The following is a 24,836-nucleotide window of genomic DNA, read 5'->3' as shown; positions in this document are numbered from 1 at the left end:
CTAAAATTGATTTCCAATTATTATGATATTAGTTACCAAAAAAAGGGAGGATGGGAGGGGAGCAGAAGTACAACCTATTTTTCATACGTCAAAATTGCTATCTGACCTCTTTGGAGATTATTCCTATTAATGTTGCATTAGGGGTAAATTCTAATTGAGAAAAGTTATATAACACAATGTTAAGTAAACAGCCCTGCTTAAAAGTGACAATGACAAGCTATGATTATAAAAATTTAAAGATATTCATGATGCATACAGGGAATATACAAAGAAATTAGGGTGCTAAAAGAAAGCTGTTTGCTTTTATCAAACTTCTCTATGATATACATTTTTTATAAAAAATGAAAAAATAAGAATGTTCCCTTAAACTGCCTTAGCAATAAACATTAATTAAAATACCAAGAAGAAATTTTATCTACACATATGAAAAAAATTCAAAAATCATGATGCACTTCTCAAAACAAACAAAAAAATAAAGTATTTCCCAAGGTCCAATTTTTAACTTGAAAGCAAAGAGGGGAATGAAATATTTGAAAAGACAGGAAGGAAAAAAAGAAAACACCCAAAGCCAAGAACTACCTTAAAAGCTAATGTACAAAGCTTATTTTAATAAAATTAGAGCGTACCATGCATTCGTTGGTTTGGGGGTTTTTGAAGGAGCACTTAAAGCTGTTTCCATGCTATTCATTCCTGAATTATTATCTTTGGTAGTCATTGCAATCATTTTTCGTTGCTTCTGAGACAGTTTAACTCCATGAGAAATCATTTTTCTAGAAATTAAGTTAAATTAAACCAATCAGTTTCACCGCTTCTGAGAAACTTTAATTCCATAAGAAATAATTTTGCTAGAAATCAAACCAATTAACATTAATTTCTGCTCAACAAAGGTTACTGGTAATTATATTGCTCTGTGTTTATTTGATGGGATTTTACTATTACTAGATCAAAATGACCATAAGTTTCAACAGTGGCAATGTATGTAATTAGTTTATACTATCAAGAATCAAGTAATAGCTACATGGGAGCCCTCCTAATACACTTGCATCACACTTGTAACAGAAACAGATCATTTTAGAGGCAAATTTCTGGCATGTAATACTGTATTCCACAAGAGCTAGACTATCAACCCAACTCAGTCTTCAGCATATATTTAAGAAATAATGTTACGGAGGCCAAATTACCTAGAAAAGAGCTTACAACTAACTTTAACATCAAATGCAGAAAAATAATAGGAAAGGTCCAGTAGGTCTTTCCAGTTCTTTAGGGCAGAACTATAACACAACATGGTCTTTCCTTTTACATGATTTTGTAACCAACCCCAAATTTGTCTTTGGTGTAGCTCCACATTTTTGTCTACTTTCTTCTATTTGCATGATGGTTCTGAGATCCATAACAGGAGGGCTTACAGGACTAAAAGACATATAAAAGTTACTTTACAACCCATTCATTTATTCATGAAGTCCAGCACCCAAACATTACTGAAACTGTAAATTATATATAACGTCATTAATGAGAGGATAATTTAGGTCTATTTTGTCAGCTGTGGCCAACTTCAAAAAGGATATTTTGAATGAAAGCTACTTTTATATATACATACATAATAATAAAATGCATTGAAAGTCATAATGTTAAGAGACACATGTTTAATAAAATAGTCTAACATTAGTGATTAGAAGATGCTTCCAGGTGTTCCCACAAATATGTTTACTTAGGAAAAAAGGTGTCTACTTTCTGAACTATCTTTAGATCATGAAGCAGCATAAACCGGGACATCATCATCTTTATTCCAACTGTGCAAAATACAGCATATTTCAAAATAATTACACAAATGGCCCAGATGACAATATAATTGGTAAGTCAATTAACAGTCTTAACCTATTATAAACCATACTGTTAAAAAAGATGAAGCATAAGCTCAATTAGCTCTTTGAAAGAATACTGTATGTTAATTGTACTTATTCCTTCAGTTTTAAAAACTGACTTTTCTAAGTAAAAAAATACGGATAGAATATAGGTTAAAACTATAGCATAACATTAAATGAATAGCCTCTGAAAATTAATTGTAACAACACATTTTGTGAGATCTTAAATACACTTTAATGTGCAAAAAAAAAAGATATAGTAAGCCTACAAATGACAAAATGGTCTTCTTGAGTGGGAGTTTTTACTAATATACACTATCCATTAAAAAAGAAAAAGAAGCTGATATCAAGTCACTCTGTGTGTGTGTGTGTGTGGTCACTGTGTGTGTGTGTGTGTGTGTGTGTGTGTGTGTGTGTGTGTTACAGAGTATTTTACTAAGTATTCCCTGATGACACTACAAAGGCAACTAAATTCTGTCTGGAAAAAAGAGCCTATTTTAGCTGGTTAGTAATTTGTATGCACTTTAGCTGGTAATTTGTATGCATTTAGGTAATTTTCTGTATATTAGAAATTTATATTAATTTTTTAAATGTACTTCATTAAAAAGTTTCACTTGACTAAAAATAAATGATATTTCTCAGACTAACAAGTACAGAACAAAATAAAAATCCTACCTGAAAGAGCCAGAAACCCAACTGGAAGAGCTTGTAGTATCAATTCTGTTACTGGGAATGGGCTGTGGAGCAGATATTTTAAGTACTGGTGATTTTTCCCACGGTTTTAAATCTTCCCTAAAATGTGTAGGAGGTGTACCATTAACATAGGATTTAATTTTCCCCTGGAGGTAAAAAAAAAAAAAAAGAAAAAAAAAAGTTAAAAAGTGAGTAATAAGCAGGTACCCCTAGCACAGTAGCTAACACATAGTTGGTACTCAGTAAATACTGGTTAAACTATATTAAAGAGTAAAACCTTACAACAATAATTATCTAGTATTTTCAATTCAGTTCTTCTACAGTTTAGTATCTTGATCAATTCTCAAACCATATCAGTGGCTATAACCCAATTATTAAGAGCTTTGGGAATAATTTTTAGGGACATAAGTTTGCATATCAAGTTCTTATTTACCTGAGCATTAAACAAAAATGTTAATAAATATAAGTTGTTCAAATAAGATATGAAGCAGTAAAATTAACATCCATGACTTTAAAATGAAACAAAATGAAGGTCTGATATAAATGTCATACAATTCACTCTGAATATAATTAAAGGACTCTGAATAAAATTAAAGCCAAATAATATTGACACTTCAAAAGGGCCCCTAAAACTATTGCTATTACAATAGGTCAAGGAAGTTATTGAAATCACTGCCAGTATAGATTCTTCTGCTATTGACAAAAATTCACAGTATGCCTTCAACCTTCTTTTAAACCTCAACTGTCTTCCAGGCCAACCTAAGTGTAATATGAATTTCCCCCAAACTTCTACCTTACATAAAAAAATTTTTATGATAAAAATTTGTTTTATATCAATCCTTGAGGCCTAGAAGACTCTTAATAAAGGGTAAATTTTCTACTGTCTCACAAATCTCTAGATGTTCTAATATATTTTGTGGATGTACAGAGGTTAGAAAAAAATTACTCTATATCTGGTAAGTTTCACATTCTCCTTCCCTGTAGATTAACAACTATAGAATTAAATGTTAAGAGATGTCTGAGGGCTTCCCTGGTGGCGTAGTGGTTGAGAGTCCGCCTGCCGATGCAGGGGATGCGGGTTCGTGCCCCGGTCCGGGAAGATCCCACATGCCGCGGAGCGGCTGGGCCCGTGAGCCATGGCCGCTGAGCCTGCGCGTCCGGAGCCTGTGCTCCGCAACGGGAGAGGCCACAACAGTGAGAGGCCCGCATACCGCCAAAAAAAAAAAAAAAAAAAGAGATGTCCGAAACATGGCCTCCCCCAGAGTTGACCAGCCTAGGAATTCAGCAGCTTAGTGTCAATTATGCTAGACTAGGAGAAGAACTCCATTCCAGATTGCATTGCTCCAGTTCACACCGTGGCAGAAAGACACTAAACAGATTTTGGTATTAGGCTTACTTTCAAAACCATTTTCCTATGACAATTTTTAGCTGGTGTTAACTGACATTTCACAAAATATATTTCAAGTAATTTAGCTATGAATATATATTTCAATATGCCTCTACAGTATTGCTATACTTTACATCAACATTACTTTTATTGCAGAAAGATTAGAAATACAACATCATAAAGGGCTCAAAACTGCAATTAAAATCTTTAAAACTAGAAATATTAGGCAAATTTGAGAAAACTAACACTACATATATTATGTCATTAATTGTATTTTCTTATAAACCAGCCAGAAGAGTGTTTTAAAGTTAGAGTAAAAATAAAACTAAACTGTCTATAAGACTAAAATTTGAAGAAAATAGTGCATTAATAAACAAAGACAAACCTCAATCTTATCTGAATGAAATCCTGTTGTGAAATCAGGAGACTGTAAATCTCTAGGACTACCCACTCCTGCATAGCTTCCTTCAGAGTCTGATGTCAACAGTTCTGGAAGAGATTCCACAGAATTGGTCTTACCAGACTTTAGTAATCCTAAAAGGTAAAAATTTTTTCATATTTAAACACATATACAGTAAACATATATGTATTACATTTCATGAACCAAATAGAACTAAATGCGTCCATTTATCCAGATTTAGTAACATTTAAATTATAGTCACTGTACTAAAGTCTTAATAATTGAAGCTAACTGAAGAAAGAAATCAGTTGAGGTGAAAAACTGAAATGGAGAATTTTAAAACAACAGTTTTATTCATTTTAATTACACACTAATTAAGCAATAAACCTGAGGAAGATAGTTATTTGGTACCTAATTTAAAAAGTGACTCAGAACATTTTTTCCCCCATAAAGATTAGACAGCAAGACAAAATTAATAAACTCTAGACTCCTCCCAGTTCCTTTTCTCATCTGTCTCTGCACCTATGCAAAGGGGGATTAGTCCCAGTCTGTGTGGGAGAAGCATTATAACCTTTCTGCCACTCATCTAAGCCAGCAGGCTGTCCAGGTAGCAGAGGCTTTGCTGAAGCCTACTGTGGCCTGTTTGAGGGTTTTCCCTTCTGCAAAATATCTGTGAATTGAGAGCTATTTTCAATTAGCTTATCACCTAAAGCATAAGTTGTTATGAAATGTATATACCATTTGTTCTCTTAGGCAAGCTAAAATACCTGTCTCCCTGCTACAGTCTGGTTTCCTGGCTCATTAGCAAATCAGTCATTTCAAGTATAAACAGAGTAAAAAAAAAAACAAACTTTTGCTTAGGTTCATGTGTTTATTTCCACATATTTAAAATGTAGTACAATCTAAACAAAGTGGCAAAATAAATACATTATAAAACATATCTCATAAATTCAGTAAGTGTTGTTTTCTTTAAATGTAAATCACTGTGGGCTTCCCTGGTGGTGCAGTGGTTAAGAATCCGCCTGCCAATGCAGGGGACACGAGTTCAATCCCTGGTCTGGGAAGATCCCACATGCTGTGGAGCAACTAAGCCCGTGCGCCACAACTACTGAGCCTGTGCTCTAGAGCCCGCGAGCCACAACTTCTTAAGCCCAGGCGCCTAGAACCCGTGCTCTGCAACAAGAGAAGCCATCGCAGTGAGAAGCCAGCGCACTTCAAGGAAGAGTAGCCCCCGCTCACCGTAACTAGAGAAAGCCTGTGCGCAGCAACGAAGACCCACCGCAGCCAAAAATAAATAAATTAAAAAAAAAAAAAAAGTAAATCACTGACAAGATATGTGCCTTTTTTGTTGTTATTGCTATAATATAATTTGGAATAACATTCAAACTTTTCTCCCCCACAATGTTTTAAATATTTTTAAGAGTAGCATATTTTTATATAAGAGAGTATATTTAATACTGGGATGCTCCCAAAAGTCAATTAGAAACAAATCTAATAAATAAAGAAGACGATTAAAGTGGCCAACAATTATCTTTGATAAAAAAACATTTTCACAGTATGACTTCTAACTTTAAGGATCAACACAAACAAACGTTAAGCCTTCATACAACTGTCCTTGATGAAATTAGCTTCATACTCAGATTTTCTCCCAGAATAGGTTACTTTGGCCCCCAGTTAAATTTAACCTTTCAATCATTTTTTGCTTTGGCCACAGAAGGAATAGTGTAGCAGGAAGAATACCGAACAGGAATCAAGAAAATAAATTCTACCTCTGGCTGCTACGACCTGAAATCGCTTCAAAGTTTTCTGAGCTTGTTTCCTCAAGTTTAAAGGAAGGGGTGTAAATCAATTCATTATTAAGGTCTCTTCCAGCTCTGAAATGCTAAGACTCTTAACACATGTGCTATCAATAACATTCTTTAAAACAAACCAAATATCTGCTTTTTCCATAAATCTTTTAGGTATTTGGAAAATCACTAGCTCCACGACTGTCTATCCATTTATTCATCCTGCCATCAATCTACCTATGCCGCCTTCTAAGGACTACGGGTAATTCATATAACACAGAGGATGCAAAATCACAAAATTTAAACTTTAAAAAGGTCCTAGGGGGCTTCCCTGGTGGCACAGTGGTTGAGAGTCCGCCTGCCGATGCAGGGGACACGGGTTCGTGCCCCGGTCCGGGAAGATCCCACATGCCGCGGAGCGGCTGGGCCCGTGAGCCATGGCTGCTGAGCCTGCGCGTCCAGAGCCTGTGCTCCGCAACGGGAGAGGCCACAGCAGCGAGAGGCCCGCGTACCGCAAAAAAAAAAAAAAAAAAAAAAGGTCCTAAAATAGGAATCAGGATATGCAGCAAATGAGAAAGACCTATAGACCTATCTTCAGTACTTCATCAATCAATTTAGGTATATTAGCTTTCTTTTTTAATATCTCGTGTGTTATCTAAAATGAGTATTCTTCACGTTATTTATTTATCAAACATGTCAAATACCTCATTTGTACTTTTCAAAGTTGCCTGTATAAGTCTGACTGTGAAAACACTGCTGATAGAAACTGCACCAGTTTGTGTTACATCTATAGACACACCAACTATTGCTGAAAGCCATGCTGTGCTGCCATTCCCTTTTGGTTACACTTTAAATTTTTATCTAAAGAAACTGTTAAAATTTAGGTCATTTAATCTGGATCTAATCAGATGAATCCAGAATGTGGGATAGTCTACAATACCACTGGCCTCAACTTCTGAAAACAAAACAATACAAAGCAAAACAAAACAGAAAGGTGTGGTGGTGCTGTTCTACTTAAGAGACTAAAAAGACATTAATAAGCAAAGACAGTGTCAACCCTGATACGACATTAGATTTTTTTTTCTTAATGTTAAAAATGTTAAAACAGAAAAGGCTATAAAAACATGTTTGGACAATTAGGGAAATCTGGGCACAGACTACAGCTCTAGATAATATTAATGTTAATTGTCTTTCAATGTGATAACGGTACTGTGGTTGTATAGAATAAGGGTTGTATCTCCCTTATGCTTGGGAGATTCATATTAACCTTGGGGGGAAAATGTCATGTCTACAGCTTAGTTCCAAGTGGATCAGGTTAAAAAAAAAAGTGTGCGTGTAGAATGTTTGGAGGATGAGGGAACAGAGCATGCAAGACAAAGCCTGCAAGAAAAAGCAAATGTGGTAAGAGGTTAACAAGAGGTCTGGATAATGGGTATACAGGTGTTCATGGTATTTTTCTTTCACCTTTTTAGTAACTTAAAAGATTTTCAAAGTTAAAAACTGGGGAAAAAAATTTTAGAAAAACTATAGAACCTTACTTCCAAACAGGCTCACATAATGCCTAGATATAAAATATGTTGTATTTTACTACTGGATTATAACCTCCTTACACGCATGAATGGAATCCCATGTGGCATCTCACTAGAAGCACTGATATATATGAACTGAATGCACGTGTTAATAGTATCTCTGTCATGTTTTGCCCACCTCTAACCCTCTATGCCTCTAGACAGAGTGGTCTTTCTAAAAACATAAACCTTATCCAATCACACCCTGCCTTAAAAAATCCATCAATAGCTAACTGTAGCCTTCAGATTAAAGTCCAAATTCCTCAGTTTGGCATATAACACCCTCCAAAATCTGACCCTCTCCAACCTATCTCCTATCTGCACCTACCCGATATGGCTGAGCTATGCACAACAAACGTGCAGTCTTTCTACTTCCTCCAGGCTTGAAACACACTGCCCCATTCTCTTAGCATGTCAATCTGCCTCCTTTTCTTGGCTAAATCTCTTCACTCTTCAAGATCCAGCTCAGGTATCACTTTCCTCTAACAGATGTGCCCTGATCTTCTCAGACTAGTTTGGGTGCCCCTTCTGTGATCACAGAGCAAACGTCAATCACAGTACTTATCACAATACATTATCATTTTCTATGGCCTCCCTAAGACAAGGACTATTTTCTATTTCTGTAGCCCCAGCAGATGGCATAATAGTGTTTAATACATGTTAAATGAATTAGATAAAGAACAGAGACATGAAAGATTAGATCAGAAAATATACCCTAAAATATTTTCCACTAACCTGTAGATGGTGGACTCTGAATAATATCTGAAAGGTTATAACCTCCAGAACTATCTGACCGCCTACGTGGCTTCTTTTTTGCTTTCGTTTTTGTCTTCTTGAACACACTTTCCCTAGGAAAAAAGCAAACATAAAAGTCATTTTAAAAAAATTAAGTTACAGGGCTTCCCTTGTGGCACAGTGGTTAAGAATCCGCCTGCCAATGCAGGGGACACGGGTTCGATCCCTGGTCCGGGAAGATCCCACATGCCGCAGAGCAACTAAGCTCGTGCGCCACAACTACTAAGCCTGTGCTCTAGAGCCCGTGAGCCACAACTACTGAGCCTGCACACCTAGAGCCCGTGCTCTGCAACGAGAAGCCACTGCAATGAGAAGCCCGAGCACCACAACGAAGAGTAGCCCCCACTCACTGCAACTAGAGAAAGCCCGCATGCAGCAACAAAGACCCAACGCAGCCAAAAATAAATAAATTAAATAAATTTAAAAAAAAAAATTAAGTTACAGATGAAACAGGAGAAGAACTATGCATTTTGAGCAACGGAATACAGCATTTTGGTCAAACAGAAAACACAAAAGAATACATATGTTCTAGTCCCATTTATCTAAGTGGCCCAGAGCAAGTTACTCAATTCCACCAAACTTCAGTGTGATACTATCACTTGTTCTAACCCTAGCATTTCTGTGAAAGTTAGAAACAAGATGGTAAATAAGAAGATACTTTGAAAAGTAAAATACTGTACATGTTCACACACAAGCTATTATAATCTGTGACCTGGAACTAGAAATACTTGGTGATAATTTTTAAAGTATTTCAGGGGCTGCTTAATTCCTTGAATTATTATTAATCAGGAAAGAGAAAATAACATTATCTATGAGGACTACAACAGTCTTATTTCACCTAAAAATTATAGATCTCATTATATAATTCATCCACAGTAACACAGGTCAGCTGTGAATACTATTATTCTGTGAAGGATAATGTATTTATGTCAATGTTAATCATTTTATTATGATTTTTAATGTAATAACACATCATACATCCAAGTCAGATATTTATAAACCTCAAGTATTCCAATGGCTACCACCAAACTCCAGAAAAGAGGTTAAAAAATTTTTCTGGAACCAAGAGCAGCTTTTCAGTGAGCTACAATTATACTCATACATATATATACACTCACACGTTATGTAGCAAATGACTTGAACATCCGAAGATTTTATTTTAACAGGTCATTTACCAAGCAGAAGGAAAGTAATTCTATAACCAGCTGATAAATTAGCCTAAGATGCAGACTGGAAATTCTAAGCAGGACTTATTAAATGGTCAACAGTGGCATTGTGTAGAACCTGGGATATTTTATTGAAGGACTCCCAAATGCCAGTCACTGTGGGTCATATCTCTTGAACGAGTAGGGTTCTCTACAGAGAGGGAAGAATGGCTAATGAACTCCCCTTGGTTCACCCTCTCTAGAAGGCAAATCTCTCGTCTTCTGCCAAGATGGAGGAGAGGCAATCAATCACTTGGTTCAGGAATACATCAATGCTCTTTGAAAAATTCTCAAAAAAAAAAATGCTCTTTTCCAAATCCAACCACTTACACTGGTCTTCATAAACCTAGTACCTGTAATTCTTAAGCCTTCCCAGAATTCTGTTTTAGTTTTTTCTGTTCTAAGTCATTACTGCTCGGCAACCACTTTCCAACTTCCAAAACCGTTAACATCTCCTGACTGCCATTTACTCCTTTCCTGTTCTCTTTGCTCTAGCACAATATGACTTTTTAATTGCTTTACTATAATCTCAGCAGGGTTTGGAAAGGTAGTTAAGATAACTGCACTTATTCAACCCAACATACTTAACCAGAAGGCTACATTCCTTTTGTGTTTAGACTTAACTTTGTTATATCTGCAAATATTAATTATGCATTTACTTTGTATTATATCAAGGCTAAAAATGAACATAAATACCTGTTTTTTATGTTAGGTTTCTCAATTTTTCTTTCCATATTAATATAAAAGTGTCAACAGTGTCCAAGACTGGGGATGGGGGAAGGAGAAAAGGAAGGGGGAAAAAAAAAAAAAACAGAGCTTACGAATAATTTTGTTCCATATTTATTTCTTCTTTCAAAAAGATATCTCCATCTTCTACATCCAAATAGCTAATATCTGGTCCATCTTGATATGGTGTAATGATTCTTCTATCCATTGCTGGAATCTATAGAAAAAAAGATATCACTTTTTAAATACAAAATTTGTAGAGGAAAGACATCAGCTACCTTTCTGTCTCCCCTTCAATCTACAACCAGTAAAACATCCAGAGCTCAACAGAGTTGCCTCTGCCCAACACACTAGGACACCAGCGAATTCCACACATTTGTACATCTGAAGGTGGGTAGGCTGGGACACATACAGGAGAGAGGCAGAACAGATCACAGAGTGGAGTCTGTGCCTGCAATCCTGGGCCTCTAACCATGGTAGCTGAGCCCACAGCTTCAGGGAACCCAGTACCAGCATGTGAGGTGGTACACTTACAACTCTGGCATCCTGAATGGAGGGGTGCTCACAACCACAGGTAGCTTGGTAGCAGTGGAAGTGGGCCCTGGAACCCAGCCGCCATCCCCCACCATCAACAGTGGCGGAAGCCCACGAACCTTATACAATATCAGACACAGTACAGGCACCTGTGCAACCCTGGCTCCCAACACTCCCATGATCCTCCTCCCCCCACGCAAAGACTGTTACTTAAGGAACCCCACAAACTGGGGAAGAGCCCAACATTCCGATGATGACAGGAGCTCTGGCAGAAGAAAGGCAGTAAGGACCTGGGAGGCACAAGAAGCAATAATGAAGGCACAGAAGCACACCTCTTACAGAGCTGGTGGAGGCTGGAAACTGCCAACTAGCAAATATAATCAGAGCCAACTCAGGTAAGAGAAAACAAACCTGTGTTATAGTGCCACCTACTGGAAAGCAAAAGAAAGGACTCTAACTTCTAACCTGTCATTAACTTCAAATGCACCTGCAGAGGAACAATTTAATTCAAGTACCATATACAACCACAGTAACACTCAACCACAAAAAGAAAATACCAGTTCTCCAGAAACCAAACTAAGTCACAGAATATTTCAATCTAACTGATAGAGAATTCAAAATAGCTGTCATGAAGGAACTCAATAAGCTATAAGAAGTCAGAAAGGCGGTTTAATGAGCTCAGGAATAAAATTAATGAACAGAAGAAATACTTTACCAAAGAGACTGAAACTCTAAAAAAGAACCAAACAAACGCTGGAGTTGAAGAACTCAATAAATGAGATGAAGAATGAATTAGAAAGAAATGGAAATAGAGCAGATCATATGGAAGAGAGAATTAGCAAGCTCAAAGGTAGAAATCTTGAAATGATACAAGTAGAAGAGAAACAGAATATTTAAAAAGTGAGGAAATTTCAAAAGACCTATCCAACTCATTTAGGAAGGAAAATATTAGGGTAATGAGTAACCCAGGAGAAGAGAGGGAGAAGGCAAAAGAGAGTTTATTTAAAGAAATAATTTCTGAGAACATCCCAAAGCTGGAAAAGGAACTGGATACACAAGTCCATGAAATTAAAAGAATACCTAATTACCTCAATGCAAAACGACCTTCTCCAAGACATGTAATAAATATTAAAATTGTCAAAAGTCAGTGACAAAGATTTTTAAAGGTAGCCAAGAAAAAGGATGGTAGCTGGGAATTCCCTGTTGGTCCAGTGGTTAGGACTCAGTGCTTTCACTGCCAAGGCACAGGTTTGATTCCTGGTCAGGGAACTAAGATCCTGCAAGCCATGTGGTGTGGCCAAAAAGTAAAAAAAAAAAAGGCTGGTGGCCTACAAAGGAACCTCCACTAGGATAGCAGCAGATGTCTCAGCAGAAACCCAACAGGCCAGGAGGGAGTGAAATGACAATCTCAGAATACTAAAAGATAAAAACCGTCAGCCAAGAATACTCTATCCAGCAAAGACATCGTTCAAACATGAAGGAGAAATAAAGACTCTCACACAGAAGCTGAGGGAGTTCATCAACACAAGACCTGCCTAACAAGACATGCTGAAAGCAGCACTTCTAACCGAAAAAAAAGACAAAGGGACACAAAACTTTGAGCAAGATGATAAAACAGAACCAGAAAATTGCAACTCTACGAGAGCATAAAGGTTAAAGGGAGAAAAAAAGAAAGCAGAAAAATAACTATAAGCTATTTCTGTTTGGTAGCAAACTCACATCAAAAGGGATAATGTGAGAAAACAAAAACCTTAAAAGGGGATAAAAAAACTCATACAGGTAAATGAAGATAACATACTATCAGCAGAAAAAAGACTTTTATCTGTGAGACGTTTTATACAAAGCTCAGGGCAACCACAAACTTTGTTACAGAGCAGAGACATGAAACATAATAAAAGAAGAAACTAAGAAAAATACCACAGAAAACCTCCAAACCAAAATAACATACAGAAGCACAAGGAAAAAGAAACAATAGAGATATCAAGCAACCAAAAAACCCACAAATCTCAGGACTACATCCTCATCTATCACTAATCCCCCTGAATTTAAATGGACCGAATTCATCAATCAAAAGACAGAGTGGCTGGATGCATTAAAACACAAGACTCAACCAAATGCTGCTCCAGGAGACGCACCTCAGCTCTGAAGACAAACAGGCTAAATGTGAAGAGATGGAAGATGATACTCCAAGCAAATGGCTGCCAAAAGAAAGCAAGTGTAGCCATCCTTATACCAGACAAAATAGACTTCAAGCCAAAAAGGTAACAAGAGACAAAAAATGGTCAGCATATAATTATAAAGAGGACAACTCATCAAGAAGACATAAAAGTGACTAATGTACATGTACCTAACATAACAGCACCAAAATATATACAACAATACTAACATAACCAAAGCAAGGGAACTAACAGCAACAAAATAATTGTAGGGGACATTTAACACCCCACTTACATCAACAGACAGATCATCCAGACAAAAAGTCAACAAGGAAACAGTGGCCTTAACTGAAATGTTAGATCAGATATATTTAACAGATTTAAACAGAACAATGCAGCAAAACACACATTCTTCTCAAATGCTCATGGAACTTTCTCAAGGATAGGCCATAAATCGGGACACAAAAGAAGTCTCAATATAGATTTAAGAAGACTGAAATTCTATCAAACATCTTTTCCGATCACAATGGTATGAGAAACTAGAAATCAAGAACAAGAACACTGGAAAAATGACAGATACGTAAAGATGAACAATATGCTACAGAACAACAATTGGGTCACTGAAGAAATCAAAGGAGAAACAAAAAATTACCTGAAGACAAATGGAAATGAAAATACAATATACCAAAATCTATGGGAAACAGCAAAAGCAGTATTAAGAGTTTGTAGCGATAAAGGCTTACCTCAAGAAACAAGAAAAACTTACACCTAAAGGTACTAGAAAAAGAAGAACAAAGCCCAAAGTCAGTAGAAAGAAGGAAATATAAAGATCAGAGAAGATAGAAGAAAAGATGAATGAAACTAAGAGTTGGTTTTTTGAAAAGACAAATGAAACTAAGAGTCAGTTCTTTGAAAAGATAAAACTGACAAACCATTAGCTAGATTCACTAAGAAAAAAAAGAGAGAAGCCCTGATAAATAAAATTAAAAATGAAAGAAAAAAAATTTGATACTACAGAAATATAAAGGATTATAAGAGAATACAAAAATTGGACAACCTAGAAGAAACGGACAAATTCTTAGAATCATACAACCTTCCAGGGCTGAATCATGAATAGAAAATCTGAATAGACCAATCACTAGTACAGAGATTGAAACAGTAATCAAAAAGCTCCCAAAAAACATAGGTCCAGGACCAGACTGCTTCACAGGTGAATTCTACCAATATTCAAAGAAGTTTAATATCTATACACTAAAACTATTCCAAAAAACTGAAAAGGAAGGAATGCTTCCTAACTCATTTTACAAGGCCAATATCACCCTGATACCAAAACCAGACAAAGACAACACAAAGAAAGAAAATCACAGGCCAATATCTCTGATGGCTGCCAGTTGCAAAAATCCTCAACAACATATTAGCAAAACGAATTAAAAAATACATCAAAAGGATCATACAACATGATCAAGTGGGATTTATACCAGGGATGTAAGAATGGTTCAACAACCTCAAATCGATCAACATGATACAACACATCCACAAAATGAACAAAAATCATGCGATCACAGAAACGAAGACCCAACGCAGCCAAATAAATAAATAAATAAAATAAATTTATATAAAAAAAATCATGCGATCATCTCAATAGATGCAGAAAAAACATTTGACAACATTCAATACCCATTTATGATAAAAACTCTTGACACAATGGTGTAGAAGGGATGATATGTGACAAACCCACAGCTAACATACTCAATGGTTAAGTAGTAAAAGCTATCCCTCTAAGATCAGGAATAAGACAAGGATGCTCAATCTCACCACTCTTATTCAACATAGTATTGGAAGTGCTAGCCAGAGCAATTAGACAAGAAAAAATAAATAAAAGACATCCAAATTGGAAAAGAAGTAAAACTGTCACTATCTGCAGATGGCATGATTTTTATATACATAGAAAACCCTGAAGATTCTACCAAAAATCTGACACAAATAAATGGAAAGATATGCCAGGCTCAAGGATAAGAAGAATTAACATTATCAAAATGTCCATATTACCTAAAGCAATCTAATTCAATACAATCCCTATCAAAATCCCAAAAACATTTTTCACAGAAATAGAACAAAAAATTCTAAAATTTATATGGAACCACAAACGACCCTGAATAGTCAAAGCGATGCTGAGAAAAAAGAACAAAGCTGGAGGTATCATATTTCCTGATTTCAAACTATATTACAAAGCCATTGTAATCAAAATGGCATGGTATTGGCAGGAAAACAGATGCAAAGATCTCTAAACAGAATTGAAAGCCCAGGAATAAACACTTGCATACATGGACAATTAATTTACAACAAAGGAACAAAGAATACACAATGGAGAAAGGACAGTATCTTCAGTAAACAGTGCCGGGAAAACTGGACAGCCACATGCCAAAAAATTAAATTAGACCATTATCTCACAATATACACAAAAATTAAGTCAAAGTAGATTAAAGGCTTGAGTGTAAGACCTGAAACCATAAAACTCCTGAAAGAAAACACAGGTGGCATGCTCTTTGATATCAGTCATAGCAATACCTTTTAAAATATGCTTCCTCAGTCAATGAAGACAAAAGGAAAAATAAGTGGGATTACACCAAACTAAAAAGCTTCTGCACAGCAAAGGAAACCATCAATAAAACAAAAAGACAACCTACCAAATGGGAGGAGATATTTGTACATCATATGCCCTAAAATAACTCATACAACTCAACAACAACAACAAAATTACCTGATTAGAAAACGGACAGAGGAGTTGAACACATATTTTTTCAAAGAAGACATATAGATGGCAAACAGACAGATGAAAAGATGTTCAGCATCACTAATTATCAGGGAAATGCAAATCAAAACCACGCTGAGATATCACTGTACACCTGTCAGAATGGCTAGGGTCAAAATTACAAGAAATACCATGTGTTGGCAAGGATGTGGAGAAAAGAGAACCCTCATACACTGCTGGTGAGACTGTAAATTGGTGCAGTCACTACAGAAGACAGTATGGAGATTCCTAAAAAAATTAAGAATAGACTACCATAAGATACCCAGCTATCCCATTTCTGGGTATTCATCCAAAGAATAAAAAACACTTATTTGAAAAGATACATGCTCCCCTATGTTCACTGCAGCATTATTCGCAATAGCCAATATATGGAAACAACCTAAGTGCCCATCAAGGGATGAATGGATAAAGAAAATGTAGTATATGTGTATGTATATATAAATACACACACACACACACACACATATATATATACACATACAATGGAATACTACTCAGCCATGAAAAAAGATGAAATCTTGCCATTTGCAACAACATAGATGGACCATGAGGATATTATGCTAAGTGAAGTAAGTCAGATGGAGAAAGACAAATACTGCATGATTTCACTCATAGATGGAACATAAAGCACTAATAAACAAACAAAAACAAAATAAATGAACTAAACCAAAAAAAACCCCAAACATGTGGCTACAGAGAATAGAGTAGTAGTTACCAGCGGAAGAAGAGGAGTGAGGGAGTGAAACAGATAAAGGGGATCAACTATATGCTGACAATGGAAGCTAAATGTTTGGTGGGGAGCAAGCTGTAGGGTATACAGAAGTCGAAAGACAACAGTGTACACATGAAACTTACATAGTGTTATAAATCAGTGTTACCTCAATAAAATCATTAAAATCCATAGTTTTACACTGTCCTGATCTTTAGTAAATAAATAACGAAAGACCCCAAAGCATTCAATAACTTTCATTTATAAAGAAATTTAAATAGATATTAATTTTATCATTAAATATCTTCAGTTTTTATTCTCGTGTTTACCTGTAGAGCTTGTAAAGAAATCTTATGATGTCCTCATTTTTAAAAGATCCTAATGAATCAGAATTCATTAGGAAATTATTCCATTGCGAAGTCTGACCAAATATACTGCTTTAATTGATATTGTAATTGACAAAAACATAAAGCTTACCATTTTTCGGTAAAACACAGAAAGATCCTTCAAAACACCGTCACTTAAAACATCAAGAGACCTAAATAATAAGATATAAAATTCTATCTTAACACTCAAGTTTAATACCTGTTAAGACTTTCAAATATGCAGAGACATTTTATATTGTTGAATAAGGAATATTTTTTTAAAGCACTAATATGCCAGCTGCAACAAATTCTTTTTGGAAGTATGTGTAGTTATATATTTCACATAAACAGCAGCATATTAGACAAACATACTGAATAAAACTCAAGGAACTCTTATAAATAAGTGATAGAAAAATACTTTCTTTCATAATAGCAAGTATTCAACTTTCATTTTCCACAAATATACTCTTTACTACAGAAGGAGTACTATACTGACAGAACAATGGCCTAACTATCAGGTACCTGAATTCTATCTAGAATTATCACTGCTCCCAATTACCTACATGACCTTGAGCAACTCACTTTCCCTCTCTAGTCCTTAATATCTTCATGTGTAAAATGACGTTTGGGGACTTCCCTGGTGGCGCAGTGGTTAAGAATCCACCTGCCAATGCAGGGGACACAGGTTCGATCCCTGTTCTGGGAAGACCCCACATGCCGTGGAGCAACTAAGCCCGTGCGCCACAACTACTGAGCCTGCGCTCTAGAGCCCGCAAGCCACAACTACTGATGTCCGCACAGTCTAGGGCCCACGTGCTGCAACTTCTGAGCCCACAAACCACAACTACTGAAGCCCACACGCCTAGAGCCCATGCTCTGCAACAAGGAGTAGCCACTGCTCGCCGCAACTAGAAAAAGCCCACACAGCAACAAAGACCCAACGCAGCCCAAAATAAAAATAAATTTAAAAATTAAAAAAATAAAATGACATTTGGACTAGTTCAATTGCATTCAAAGGAAATTTTAAGGAACTCTCAGGTTCCAAGGAGGTACTTTGAGGCATCAGTAAAATTTAAATCAAAGTTTACATTCTAAAATGTACTTCAAGCTATTTTTAAAACTAATACAAAGCAACCATATTCAAGTCTGTACCATACTAGTTTTTTAACATTTTGAAGACAATTAACTTGTGATGCTACGTCAATTTTGATGCAGCTGTTTTCTTAACATCTCTGTGCGTATTTATTTACACTTCTGGCAAACACATATTTGACTAGGAATGGTTACATTTACATAAATCTTTGCTTTAATGCAAGTTATAATGTCTACTCATGTAAAATTATTCACCGCAGCACGTGTGCCACCCTTAATAGTTCAGCTGACAAACTTGTCACAACATAATAATGGAACAATAGTAATGTGACACATCATCCTCCAATATCATATTTTAGATAGATTTGACTTGTTTCACACGGTGGTTGATTCTTTTCTGACAAATTAAACAAGTTAATTTGGCAATGCAAGGGGAAAAAATTGCTATGATTAGAATGACTAATGTAATGTAAGCAAAAAAAATAAATTCTGAAACCTCTGCCAGGTTCTGACAATGAAATACCAGAGGCATTTTGAAATGACATTGTCTAATATCCCATAATATTAATTTGCATTTGGAAAGCATTTTTCACAAAATAACAAAGCATTAAATAGCCAAAAGAATTTTCTCTAAATTGAACCCTAAATGGCAATTATTAAGGAATCTGTTAGTGATTCACCTTTTAAAAATGGTAGAAAACTTTAATTTCAAACATGTTTTAGAATTAGTTTCATTAAGCATCATCCTGACTTTGAAAGGTGAGTTACCAAAAAACCGTTACCATTTATAATTAATTATACGGATCAAGGTTTTCTTGATTATTTGACAAAAAAAGTTTCACGGGTTTTCTCATCCTCATGTGAGGATATAAACAGAATCTACTTCGTAAGGTTTTCATGAAAATTAAGTGAATCCATACAACACTTTTAGAATGCCACCTGGCACATACCAATAACTATCATTATTACTATTACTATTACTGTGTAACTATTATTATAGTACTATTATTAGTTATTACTATTAATAACTATTATTATGGCAGAGTTAGCTATTATTACAATTAAAACAAAATACAGCATTACACTAGACACCGACTTTAAAAATGCAACTGACACCAAGAAATCTAATCTGAAATTCCCGTGCTGACCAAAAAGACTTACTTTTCTCATCACTGACTTTATAGCGAGTAAATGTAGTAAAATTGTGACTTTATGCTAAAAAATAAATCTGTAAATTTATTTCATTAAACAATTCCACTGTGGTTGAGAGTCCGCCTGACGATGCAGGGGACACGGGTTCGTGCCCCGGTCCGGGAAGATCCCACATGCCACGGTGCAGCTAGGCCCGTGAGCCATGGCCACTGAGCCTGCGCGTCCATAGCCTGTGCTCCACAACGGGAGAGGGCATAACAGTGAGAGGCCCGCGTACCACAAAAAAAAAAAAAAAAAGAAAAGAAAAACAAAAAAAAAATTCCACTGCTAAAATAGTTGAAAACAATGGGATTAAATTTCCCAAAATTCCTCTAATTCTAAAATGTCTATGACTCCTAAATCATTAGCATTTATCAAATTCTTTCCATCCAGGTAAACATCAATATAACATGAAATATTAGCTTATAAAACAGGATACCTATATTTAGCTGATTTTTTTCATGTAAAGTGTGTCATTTTTCTTAAGAAAAATTTCATTACCATGAAAGCTTCAACACACATATCAGCTTGCCATAAACTAGACCAACTAAATTTTTTCAGGCCATCTGCTGCAGCCTAAGTTTGACCAAAGAATCAATATGTAGTATAGGAAATATCTTAAAAGAGAATAAATACAAAAAGAAAACAGAAATCAACCAGTAACAAACTGTATGCATGCATATATGTGAAGTAATTAAGCGCTGGCTTAGTTAGTATTACAGATAGTTTCCCAAAGCCAAGGTAAAAACTACATAGTTACAAATTAGCCTAAACAAGCAAAGATATGAAAACATATACAAATATACTTGTGATAATACTGTCCCACAACCTTCCAACCAGCATGTAAGCACCACTGAGGGCAAGGATATTTTGTCTTTATTTGTTCCCGGTAGTATCTTAGCAATGGCTGGCATATATTAAGCATCCAAATACTGATGGAATGATTAAATCCCCTTACATTTTTACTTTTTCTACAAAGCTGGGATTTATCGTTATTCACTTTTAAATTACTAATATGTTTGTTATTATATATAAATAAGTGCTTTTGCAACAGTCTGTATATATCTAACCTACCTTGCTTCAAGTAAAGCTGCCATATTCAGTCCTATAAACTGTAAACAAGATAGTTTCAACTGTTCAGCATTATACATTGCTGCGAATTCCAGTAGCATAGCAGCATTCTTAAGGGTAACTACAAAGGAAAAGATATGCGAAATGAGATGAAAGGCATGTTACTACAGCAAATGAAATATACTTATTTCTCAAGTTGTCAGGTTTGAACATTTAGAAGAAGGAAAACTGAAAGTAGTGTCTTGCCAAAAATAAGTTATACTAGGGCAAATATACAACTCATTTTCCATCCCAATATACCAAAGTAATTTTAAATGACTTGTTCAGAGGAAGTACAAACACGTAAAATTTTAAGCAAAAGAAAATACAGAAGGTGCATTACAGTGTCATCTAAAAGCAAACATAAGAATTGACAATCTTCTACCTAACCTTTTCAGAATATTTTTAACTTTCACTGATAAACAACATTCCTTTTCATTTATATAGCACAGAATAGTCATTCTCCTATAAAACTAAAAAAGTATACTTAGGAGTAGGAGAAACTGATGAAATCATTCTACAAAATATATTTATGTTGAGTCATCTATCAGACTTTACGTGGGTATATTTACATATATAAACACATACAAATACTATATATTTAGAAAATAAGTACATTTAAATCTTACCATATTATTGTTCATGCCAGTGCAGAATCTGGCATACTGTACAAAACATGCTAGATTTTGTTACAATCCTTGTTAACTTTATATATGAAGTGCGTTTTGCTAGAGACTGTCCCAGAATATTCTATTTACCTAGCATGTAACTTTGGCTTCCCAAACCCCTCCATTCTTTTTCTTACTTACTCTGAGTCCCAGCCAACAGAGGAACACAACTACTTTCTACATCTGGCTTCCTCTTCTTTGTTCTTTCTCCCTTATAACTCAGGCAAAAGTTATATGCAGACGATAATGATCGCTGCCTCACTCCTGACTAACCTAAAGTTTCAACTGATGATGAACCCAAATTCTCCCGTTTCACAGAAATAAAACTGGATCATACAAAAACTTTAGAGTTGTTCAAGGAGAAGATACTCCACAGCTCAAGAAAAGTGAGTAAATAAGACTCTAGAGCTAAGACAAACTATTAGAAGTACAAATTAGAAAAATTTGACAGAAAATCCCTTCACACTTCCTGAAGAGGCAAAGAAAGAGAACAAAGTTAGATTAGAAAGCCAAGAAACTTTTACATCAGGGTGAGGAGATTTAACCTTTATCCCAGAGTAAGCGATTAAAAATATATGAACAAGGGAAGACATTAACTCCTTCCTACAGAAAGATTAAAGAAGTTAGAAAAGAGAAACAGGACTTAAAAGACTACTATGACACTACACAGAAGGGATGGATAACAGTGATCTCAACTAGCATAGTGACAGTGAGAATAAAAAGGTAGGGGAGGGCTTCCCTGGTGGCTCAGTGGTTGAGAGTCCGCCTGCCAATGCAGGGGACATGGGTTCGTGCCCCGGTCCGGGAAGATCCCACATGCCGTGGAGCAGCTGGGCCCGTGAGCCATGGCCGCTGAGCCTGCACGTCCGGAGCCTGTGCTCCGCAACGGGAGAGGCCACAACAGTGAGAGGCCGGCGTACCGCAAAAAAAAAAAAAAAAAAAAAAGAAAAAAGGTAGGGGAAATGTGGTCAACACAGTTAAGATTAATCAATTTTGACAGCTGCAATTTGGGTATAAAAACAAAATAACAAAAAATACCTTTGGGTTCCAAAGTTGAGAGTTAGGATGACAGCCATGCAATTAACGGAAATAATGAACAGAGAGAGAAAAATAAGAGTTTGAGAGAAAAGAGAAGTTTTTGATCAAATACATTAACAGGATGGTTACATAAAATTTCCAGCAAATAGCAGGGTAGCTAAGTGTAGACTTACAGACCAGGGCAAGGGTAAAAAATTTCTGCTTTCAAACTTTCATCTTTCAGATTCCAAAATAAGTTTCATGCCATCTTTATTATTCAAGCTTTTATGGCATTTCCAAAAAATTAACGTATTTCAATTCTAAGATGTTCATGTTTTCACATATTAACATCTCTAAAATAAGGATGTGCTTACATATGATGACACGAAATAGTTTAAATGTCTTGAATTTTTAATGATACAAAAACATGCATTTTACCATAAACTTCATCAGAAAGTCAATAAAATACAGTAAATCCTGGATCAACCTGAAAACACACTAAGATTCCAATTCAAAAACTCACGTTTTTCACTTAATGCCACTTCACAAATCTCTTTCAATCGAGATATGAGAAGCTGATCAGCCACCACAAGAACACTACAAACAAAATCCACATTTTGAGATTCTAAAAAAAAAAAAAGAAAAGAAGCGTCACTCTTTACTATTATTTTGTAAACATTATACCTAAGGGGCAAAAGTTCAAGTAATTAAGACACTACAAACGAGAGAATTATGATGATTATTTTCTAAATGTTGAAATGGCAAGTATGATAAGCAGTCATAACATCAAAATATTTCTGTCTTTTCAGTAGAAAGCTGTAAAATAAACACACCCAAAATGCCCTGGTTCACACCAGGACCATAAAATGGGCAACTTGAGTAGATCTTTTTTAGTCTAAAGAACCACTAGAATGCCTGACTTGTTTAAAATCTCCCATTGCTGTTGGACAAACATTTCTCAAACTAATAGAGGGGAAAGTCAAATCTCATCATTAAAGGTAATATACAGGTATATGTTAAATAGATACATATGTTAAAACATATATATACATACGGGGGGTAGAGGGGGCAGGGAAGGACGAAGGGAGAGGTGAATAATGCTCTTAGGCTTCCTTATTTAAAACAAAATTGGTCATCTAAGAGTACTTTTTTTTAAATTATAGAAGTTCCTTAATTTAACATAAACTTGATCCAGTGTACTATTAATGACCTTAAGCAATGCTAGAATCACTGCCAGAATAGTAATATAAATAGGAAAAAAAAAAAAAAAACAATACCACCACCATAGGAAGAAAAAAAATGCTTAAAAAGAAAAAAATGAGAGACTTTCCTGGTGGTCCAGTGGGTAAGACTCTGTGCTCCCAATGCAGGGGGCCCAGGTTCAATCCCCGGTGGGGGAACTAGATCCCACATGTGTGCCACAACTAAGGGTTCACACGCCACAACTAAAAGTCCACACACCACAACTGAGAAGTCTGCATGCCGCAACTAAGAAGTCCACATGCCAACAACTAAAAGATCCCACATGCTGCAGCTAAGACCCGGCGCGGCCAAAAATAAATAAATAAATAAATAAGCAAAAAGCCCTCAAAATGAAGATGAAATATATGCATTAAAACAAAAGAAAGAAAGTAGAAAAAACATTTTAAAAGATGAGGGAGAGGTGAAGTCATTGCAAATGGCAGACTAAGAACTACTTCAAAAATTCTTCTCCACAAAGCAATGAGAATATTACAAAAAATTATCAAAAATCAACTTTTTCAGAATTCTAGAAATAAGCCAAAGGCTTGCAATAACCTAGGGAGCACTGACTCAAAAAACTTGGCGGAATCTTAAGAACAGTAAGCTCTGGGACACTAGCTGCTCCTACTTAGATCCTCCTCTCCTGTCCTCACCTCTCCTCCTCAGTAGTCTTGAAAACCATCAACCCTGCAATCACAGGCAGGTACGAGCAGCTACATCCACTGGAGGAGACAGAACAGTTGTGGAGCAACATTATCAAGAAACTGTCATTATTTGACCTGTCTGGCAGTTACCTGGAAACCCAGCTAGCAGGGGTTTATTTGACCTGACTCAAAGCTTGCCCAGTGTGAACAGCCTCAGAAGAGGGCATTTATTCAAAACAATTAGCAATTACTTAACACCGAAGCTGCCCAAGGCAATAAATAAGGGATAGAGCAAACAAGAAGCAGGTAGGGAAAGAGATATTGTCGTGACTGAATGTTTATGTCCCCTGAAAATTCACATGTTGAAGGTATAATTTCCAGTGTGATTATATCTGGAGACAGGACCTCTAAGGAACTAATTAAGGTTAAATGCAGTCATAAGGTAGGGCCCTGATCTGATAGGATTAGTGTCTTTCTAAGAAGAGACATCACAGACCTATCATCTCCCCCGACTAATCCTCTTCGTGTGTGTGTGTGTGTGTGTGTGTGTGTGTGTGTGTGTGTGTGTGTGTACACTCTCTCACTCTCTCTTTCTCCACTCACACTCACACACAAGCACTGAGGAAAGGTCAAGTAAGGACATAACAAGAAGGCAGCCATGTACAAGCCAGGAAGAGAATCCTCACCAGAAACCAACCCTGCTGGACCTTGACCTGAGACACTAGCCTCCAGAACTGTGAATAATAAATTTCAGTCTCTGTTATTCTGTTATGGCAGACTGAGCTGTGTCCATAAAGGGTTTTGAAAAGTTTTAACATATTCCTATGAATCTAGAAGGTCATACATATGTGGAGGGCTGTGCACATGCCCAGA

The 24,836-nt window shown here is 36.0% G+C and overlaps 1 protein-coding gene across 3 annotated transcripts in view; it reads right to left on the bottom strand.

Annotated features, from left to right (window-relative positions):
• Window positions 1-24,836, bottom strand: part of IBTK (inhibitor of Bruton tyrosine kinase) — a gene marked incomplete at both ends in the record, with an annotated part of 87,352 nt that overhangs the window by 30,488 nt on the left and 32,028 nt on the right. For 2 of the 3 annotated variants that reach the window (XM_079716953.1, XM_079716952.1), the window contains 9 exons: window positions 627-770; window positions 1,318-1,410; window positions 2,538-2,701; window positions 4,328-4,476; window positions 8,433-8,545; window positions 10,519-10,640; window positions 17,112-17,172; window positions 20,357-20,474; window positions 22,601-22,702. In XM_079716953.1, the coding sequence (XP_079573079.1) occupies window positions 627-770; window positions 1,318-1,410; window positions 2,538-2,701; window positions 4,328-4,476; window positions 8,433-8,545; window positions 10,519-10,640; window positions 17,112-17,172; window positions 20,357-20,474; window positions 22,601-22,702 (1,066 nt within the window). The remainder of the gene's footprint in view (window positions 1-626; window positions 771-1,317; window positions 1,411-2,537; window positions 2,702-4,327; window positions 4,477-8,432; window positions 8,546-10,518; window positions 10,641-17,111; window positions 17,173-20,356; window positions 20,475-22,600; window positions 22,703-24,836) is intronic. The other variant, XM_079716954.1, reaches the window with a different exon arrangement.

Source organism: Hyperoodon ampullatus (assembly GCF_949752795.1).
Source record: "Hyperoodon ampullatus genome assembly, chromosome: 12".
Taxonomy (NCBI): Eukaryota; Metazoa; Chordata; class Mammalia; order Artiodactyla; family Ziphiidae; genus Hyperoodon; species Hyperoodon ampullatus.
The sequence above is the reverse complement of the archived record's forward strand: the minus strand, read 5'-3'. Positions and strand labels throughout refer to the sequence as shown.